At 39.9% G+C, this 7,823-nt stretch overlaps 2 protein-coding genes across 3 annotated transcripts in view; both read left to right on the top strand.

The window, feature by feature from the left end:
* Window positions 1–1,514: 1,514 nt before the first annotated feature.
* LOC104606690 (uncharacterized) overlaps window positions 1,515–7,823 on the top strand; it is a 13,183-nt gene continuing 6,874 nt past the window's right edge. Inside the window, exons 1-2 of one of the 2 annotated variants that reach the window (XM_088887859.1) lie at window positions 1,515–1,756; window positions 2,064–2,692. In XM_088887859.1, the coding sequence (XP_088743985.1) occupies window positions 1,607–1,756; window positions 2,064–2,692 (779 nt within the window). In that variant the 5' untranslated portion in view covers window positions 1,515–1,606. Of the gene's footprint in view, window positions 1,757–2,063; window positions 2,772–7,823 lie in introns of those variants that run through there. The other variant, XM_010272017.3, reaches the window with a different exon arrangement.
* Window positions 3,538–7,823, top strand: part of LOC148791432 (uncharacterized) — a 10,329-nt gene continuing 6,043 nt past the window's right edge. Inside the window, exon 1 of the mRNA XM_088887861.1 lies at window positions 3,538–5,803. Coding sequence (XP_088743987.1) covers window positions 5,690–5,803 — 114 coding nt within the window. The 5' untranslated portion in view covers window positions 3,538–5,689. The remainder of the gene's footprint in view (window positions 5,804–7,823) is intronic.

The following is a 7,823-nucleotide window of genomic DNA, read 5'->3' as shown; positions in this document are numbered from 1 at the left end:
GATATTAGTGCCTGGGTGTAATGTAAATCAGAACGTTGGAATGACCGTATCACACGCTAAGAGGTCTATTGGGAATGAGTCATTGCGATTACAGTGGCCTCTCCATGTTTATCCAACTGCACCATTCGGTCTGCTGTTAATCCGAAGTCCTCGTATACTTCCTTTCTCTGTGATTACATGCAAAGTTCACTCGTCTATAAAGTATAAACAGTACAGTTCCTCATACATGGATCTCATGGCGGGAATTGGGTCGAGCCAAAGAACCAAGACTCGACCTGCCAATCTGTCATTTTCCTTTAGCCGGATGAAGAAAAGAAAATGATGCATTAAAAGAGGGGGTAGCCAAGTGCAATGTCAGACACGAAAATGATGCATTCCAATCCGGAGCAGAGGATGCCAGTGCTTATCCCCAATCCAGAGATTTCATCAAAGTAGAGGATGTTGATGATTCTCCCCAGGTGTAGTCGGTGCTTCTCCCCAATCCGGAGATTCCATTGGAGCATAGGATGTCGCTGCTCCTCTCCCAAGAAGTCACTGTTGTGACTATGTTATTTACGGAGAGAAATGAGGAAACTTGAACTCGAAGGACATTGATGTAGAGGTTATTTTTTTCCCTTCCTACGTCGGTGCTGTGCTGGAGATTACCAACAACAAGTAGAATCCAATGTTTTTAAAACAGATTCAGAGGTTGAATCGTTTTTGCCTTTGGGTGGCAGGTCACCAGTTCATTGATTGGGTTGAACAGTTTAGACTATGTTACGTCAATGTATATATGCATTATATATATGTGTATAAATAAATATATATATATATTTTAGCAATAAATAATGTATGAATATGTTTTAGATAAGTTATATGTATTATTTTTATATTTAATATATGTGTTTATTTTTTTATTTATAAAAATATCAAAAATTGCAATTTGAGGTCAAAAAGTTTTTTTTTCACGAAAATAGCGGGGCAAAGCACCTGCGGCTCCTTGGGATGCATAGATCTCGAAAAGTTTCCCAAAATAAAAAAAAAACTCCAATCGGACATTGGAGTGCAAAGTTATGGCCTTCGAAAGTCTTGTATACATTGAGTGTGCAACTCGTGACCTGTCACTGGGTCAAACGGGTCAATTGTCGAATCAGTCGGGTTGAAAAGGTTCTTGACGAAGTCAACAATTTTTTACCGTTTGGCAGGTCTTGACTAAATTGGACTTGAAATCTTGGTCGGGTTACAGTTCGATCGATTGGATCAACAATGGGTTGAAATCATTGATAGAACCAATCTATGCCCAAGAATAGAATTAGCATCATTTGCCCAAATGGTAAAGTGATATCATATATGAACCGTTCATAATAGAATGTTAATGTTAGGGGAAGTTTTAGGCAGTTATTAGAAGCAATAGGGATAGTATTAATCAATTTTAAAACAGTAAAGATTAATAATTACGTGATATCTCTAGCTTTATCGCCAATTGTGCAGTGTCAGATCATACCGTTGGAATGGTGTTGGATCGTATATTATTGGCACGAAACATAATGACAAATATTCCTTATTGCTTCGATAACATTGTGATTTGTGAATTGTGAATGATAGTGGTAGAGAGAGAGAGAGAGTCATGGCTGGATTGTTCGACAGACAGGCAGATGTTTATGTAGATGCAAGGCCGACTTATCCGAGCGAATGGTATTCGATGCTTGCGGCTGTCACCCCTCGTCGGACTTTAGCATGGGATGTTGGCACAGGCAACGGCCAAGCTGCTCTCGGGGTAAGTAAAAGCCCTCTCCTCCCTTTGATGGATCATTCCTCCTCCTTGCATCTATAATATAAAAGTTCAATTCTGTAATCAATTTATGCACCAAATCTGGAGATATTTCAAGTTTAAAACCACCACTCAGATCTGATTGTTTAGGAAAAAGTAAAAAGTTACAGATCATGATGATGCTCAAATAACTGCAATGAAATGGCAGTGCAGAGTTCAAGGAACAAACTCAAAAAGAGGTTTATTAATTTTATTTTATTTTCTTTTTTTATAGTGGGGTTTTTTTACAATACATACTCTGTTCTGCAATCAGGTCGCCGAGCACTATGAACAAGTGATCGGAACAGACGTGAGCGAAGCGCAGTTAAAGCGAGCCATGCCACATCCCAGAGTCCGCTACGTTCACACTCCACCTTCCATCTCCGATGAGGAGATAATATCAGTGGTAGGAGGTGAAAATTCAGTAGACCTGGTCACTGTGGCCCAGGCTGTTCATTGGTTTGATCTTCCCAACTTCTATTCGCTTGTTGCTCGCCTTCTGAGAAAGCCAGGAGGGGTCCTAGCCATTTGGGGCTACAATGACTGCACTGTTAACCCAGAGTTCGATTTAGTCTTTAAGCGTTTCCATGACACTACACTTGATTTCTGGGATCCAAGGATTCAGCACATATTCGATGGTTATTCTACACTGTCCTTTCCTTTCGAGAGTGTGGGCCTAGGGTCAGAGGGGAAGCCATTGATGCTAGACATGCCCATAGAGACCTCGTTTGATGGATTTATAGGGATGGTTCGGTCATGGTCGATGGTGGCTACAACCAAGGAACGCGGCGTTGATTTGTTATCTGAGGAAGTGGTTAAAGAACTTGAGATTGCTTGGGGTGGGTCTGAGTTGATCCAAACAGTCATTTATAAGGCTTTCATGCTTGCAGGAAAAGTTAAGATGTAAGTTCAGTTGTGTATTATATCTATGTATGATGATCTCATTATCATTGTGTGTTTGCAATCTTGGATGCTTGCATCTCTTCTTGCTTTTGCACATGAGCCAAATCACCTGGAATTCTGTAGCTTTGGGTTTGGATATTTTTTTGTATAGGGTTTGGAGTTTTTGGTAAGGCCCCCATTTTGTCGTGCCAGGCCGGCCAAAAATCGTATCGAGCCGCGGGCAGCACAACCCATTTTATAGTTTTAGTGGCCCAGGTGGCTTAGGTCTCCTCTACAATAAGCGGCAAATGCACCACTTGGTCCTAGGTCATCCCTACCAAATGTACCAGAATTCTGGTGGTAGTAGGATTTGATCCAAGTTTCTGCAAGAGTCAGACATTGGGAAGTGAAGAACCATATGTGAACAGAAAAATACCAATTCACCATTATAGTAATGAATATATATATTTTTTTTGTTTGGGTAAAACCTGATTTATAATAAAGTCAGTACTTTGGGTCCCAGTTAGTTGGCAGGAATAGGGGTTTGAAATATTCCAATTTCAACTGTTTAGTTGGGTGGAACGGGAATCCTATTCCTATCCTAGCTAGAATGACATTCCTCTATTTGAGGGAATAGTTAATCCCTGCCTCATTTGGGAAAGAAATCTCATTCATACTTATTTCAATTTCTATTCCCATTTCTGTATGGACCAATCAGACTCTGGGTTGTTGTGAGGTGTTCCTTAACTTCAACCTAAATTTTCTTATTAACAACTTAACCTGTTCATGGACCAGGCCGGGCTTTTCCCAAATTTTCTGAAGTTTTGATTAGATCTAAAATATTACTGAAGTTTTGTTTAAGACCAGTGGTGTGGTGGACTTGGACTGTTTGGGTGGAGGAGGTGGAAGGGTAAGAAGTGTGTATGACCAAGTGAGAATAGGGAAGTTTGGAGGTTGAAAAAAGAAAGTGTGAAGAGGGATTCAAAAGAGAGAGAAAAGGCCAAAAAAGGGAAAAGTTGGGTTAGGGTTTTGGATTAATAATACAAATATTTAATATATATAATATATACAAATATTTATATATTTTTATTATATAAAATAAAGTCAGCCTGGGCTCGGGGCGAGCTTTTATGATAAATCCTGAGCCCAGCCCAAAAGAAGTGGGCTTAGTGTTTTGGGCCCGACTTCAGGCCCGCAGTCCTAAAGAGTATGTCCAAGCTCAGGCTGGGAACAGGCCGGGCCGTCGGACTACCCAGCCCATGAACAGGGCTATTGACAACCCCCACTAATAGACGAAATTAGGTAAGTTTGGTCGTAAGAGGGAGAAGCGAATGATCATGCCCAACGGAAAATATTTGACTGTCAATAGGGCTCTTTCCATATATCACGCAGGGAAAAACCTGTTAACAGTCCAGGCTGTCGAACATGGACAGCCAAAGTTTCCTTGTGCCCAACATTACACAGAATCTTTTTCAGAATATAATATGTAGTAGTTAACCCGAGGCCCAAGCTATTGTGGTTGTTTTTCAAGAGGCGGAGAAGATTCCCAGTAGGCCACTACAGCTTTCAACTGGATAGTTGAATTGTTAATCTTAATCACATGCATGGTTGTGATGTAATTAGCCTATAATCTATAATTAAAACTGTAATCGTGCATATGCACTTGGATTATTAGAATATTTTTTTTCTCATGGTTTAAGATTATCTGTATTATTAGCTTATTACTGGATCTGTGAAGTATGATGTGAATATCTAAGAGGGTGTTTAACAATATGGTTGATTTTGCTTTTTAAAACAAAAACAACTGCCACATCAGCAAAGTTGTATTGCTTTTGATGATGAGGTAGTTGTTTATTTTCTGAAAATACATCCTTAGTTTCTGCTTCTTCTAAAAATACATCCCCCACCCACAAAAACTCTGCATCTTTGTATTTACAGTTTGTTAACTAATCAAGCTTGGATTCTTGCTTCTGTTCTCGTATGAATCAACTTGCTTAAGTTTCTACCAAACAAACACATAAAATATGTCTTCAGCTCGACTAGATAAATCTGGAGGTAAATGGGCAGTTGGCCACACCCCATTTATTGACATACACCATTGTTGAATAAATGGATGTGCTTGTTTTAATCATTTTCATAACTAGCAAGTAAACTCATATGCAGTGCGTTGAATAAAAAAGGGTTGGTACTTAACCACACTCAATCCATCTACTTTATACACTTGCTTTATTAGAGCTAGAGAGCCATAAGGAGATTTAAGAGAGAGAAGTAAAGCTTAAGAGGATGGGTTTCAACAGTTGCAACTACATCTAGTGTTCGATGTTTCGGATGGGTTTCATGCCGGTTGTGATGTCAATAAGGAATGTTCTTGTTTTGTAAGGTGCCAATCAGCTGATTGATAAAGTCTTCTACTAGTTGTAGCAGAGACTTGGGATCAAATCCCACCTGCACCTAAGTTAGAGGGGTTATGGATTGGGGGATGGGCTATACCCCATTGTATAACCCTTCACAAGATATCCAACTTTTCCTTCAAACCAAACAAATAATGATGAGTTTAATTAACTTGCGGTGCAAGTAAAGGTTTTTAGATGCATTGAACATATGCATCATCCCACAGAGCAGCTAGGCATCATACCACCCTATTTCAATCCATCAACCCTTTCTACTAGACAATCTTGTTTTTATTAGGAATTACATCAATCTTGTTTCTGCATGCAGATAACCATAGAAATCCAAGAAGATTGACTCTTGACTTCTATCTATTCCATCACCCTGGAGGCCTAACCGAACAAAAGTTGCATCTATCTCAGGCATCATTTTCAACCTTCCAATGCAACCCAATACATCATAGCAGACGTCATTTCTCCCTCAAGTTGCAATCTGCAAGCAGAAGTCATGAACCTTCTCAGCAAAGGAGTAGATTCCTTTTGAGTTTTGAGTGAATAAATAACTCCACATAGCTCTTCTCCATCAAAACCCATTTAGCCATTTCCCATTTCTGTGGGCGTGGGGATCGAGATGGCTGGTTTGTTCGACAAGCATGCAGATGTGTATGCAGATGCAAGGCCCAGGTATCCCAACGATTGGTATTCAATGCTTGTGGCTCTCACTTCTTCCAGGACCTTGGCATGGGATGTTGTTGGAGAAGATGGGGTCACTGTAACTTTGGAGGAGAAGCTCTGAGGCATGTTTGAAGACATTGTCTTTAGAACGTTATTTGTCCCCACTCACTTTTACTGAGTTTGCTGTTGGGTTACAGGCAAATTCGTTCCCAGGATACAATAGAGCCTTGGGCGAGAATCTGCAACCAACAAAGTTGAAGAGTCTCCAGAGAAACCTTCTGTGAGACTGTAGCAAACCGGACTGAGAGAAAGAGAGAGAGAGTGAATTTCGAAATTGTGTGTTTTGGAGTCTGATTCATGCTCCTTAAATAATTTGTGAAGAGGTATGAAGAAAAGGTAGGTACTGGTTTAAAGAAGGCACATTGAACAATCACAATTTCAAACATTGTGACTGTTTAAAAAGTAGTTAACAATTGGTGACTGTTAACTTTGAATTGTGCCTCTTGATCACACCCGATCGAATCGTGACCGTTGATTTCATCAACGGTGATCAACGCACCAAAACCAGAGCCGTCCATCGCAAGCCACACAAGTGCGCGCAAAGTGCGCCTTTAAAGCGCCTCATTGCGCCGCACACACGCGTGCGCGCGTTGCGCGGTATCGAATCCTCATACTCTCCTCTACTAATTCTAAGGAGTGTAAATCAGCTCCTATTGAAAAACTGAAAACAAAACTTATAATTTTCCAATGTAGGACAAGTTCAAAACTGGGTTTTTTGTAAAAGAAAAACTGATTTTTCAACCAAGTGTGCAGGTGCAATTTCTCATGTAATTGACCAATCAAACCCATTGGATTTAATCTCTTATGAGATTAAAATCCAACAATCCCCCACATTGATTGATCAATTACATAGTTCTCTCTCAATCCAAACTACTATGACACAGTTATGCATACAAAAGGTGTTTATCAACTTAAACCTCTTGTTAGTATAGTTATCTCAGAGCCTTGTCAAAGTTATTGATGGTAAGACCTTAAACCAACTACTCTCAAGACAGACCGGAAACACCTATACATATAAAAATGTTCAGTCTCTGCAAGAGTTTCAAGTTTTGCTCAGCACTGTTATGGCCATGTGCTTCTTTCCTAGTTTCATGAACAATTCCGAGAGCAAACCCAAACTCTCATGAGAAGCGGCACCACTTCTATGTTCACATAGGAAAAGTTCCACTATGTGCTCCGTTATTTAGCACATTTCAGAACTTCATTAAGAGTTTATCTCAACCTCTCATCATAACGGACGGCACTGTTTATGTTGTGATGGGAAAATTCTCAATGTCAGTGCTAACAGTCACATTGCTATAACTTGTTGTTATCCATTAAACCCAATACTGATGGTTTTCCAGTTCAGGTTGGGTTACCATTACAGGTGACTAAGTAAAGAGTTTTAAACTCATCTCTTTGGTTGTCATTCTTACCAATTCTCTAGCCAAGCCTTTTGTAAGAGGATCAGCCAAGTTTTTACTTGACCTCACATAGGTTATAGTGATGACTCCATCTTGAATCAGTTGTTTAATAAATTCATGTCTCAGACTTATATGTTTGGACTTACCATTGTAGGTACCACTGTAGGCCCTTGATAGAGTTGCCTCACTATCACAATAAATGGAAATTGAAGGCATAGGACTAGGCCAACGTTTTATATCCAATAATAAATTCCTAATCCATTCAGCCTCTTTTCCAGCAGCCGCTAAGACTATGAATTCAGATTCCATGGTCGAGTGAGATATACAAGTTTGTCTCTTGGATGCCCAAGAGATTGCACCTCCACCAAGGACGAAAAATCCATCCAGATGTGGACTTGTTATCTCAATTACCGGTAATCCAACTTGCATCAGTGTGCCCTTCTAGTACAGTTGGATAATCATAGTAAAACAAGCAAAGTTCCAAGGTTCTCTTGAGATACCCAAGAACTCTCCCAATTGCCTTCCAGTGCTCTGCACCAGGATTACTTGTAAACCGACTGAGTTTACTTACTGCAAATGCAATATCAGGTCTGGTACAAAGCATAGCATACATCAAGCTTCCTACTG

This window comes from Nelumbo nucifera, chromosome 5, assembly GCF_055504915.1.
Source record: "Nelumbo nucifera cultivar China Antique chromosome 5, China Antique-T2T, whole genome shotgun sequence".
Classification (NCBI taxonomy): Eukaryota; Viridiplantae; Streptophyta; class Magnoliopsida; order Proteales; family Nelumbonaceae; genus Nelumbo; species Nelumbo nucifera.
This window is presented reverse-complemented; position numbering and strand designations above follow the sequence as displayed.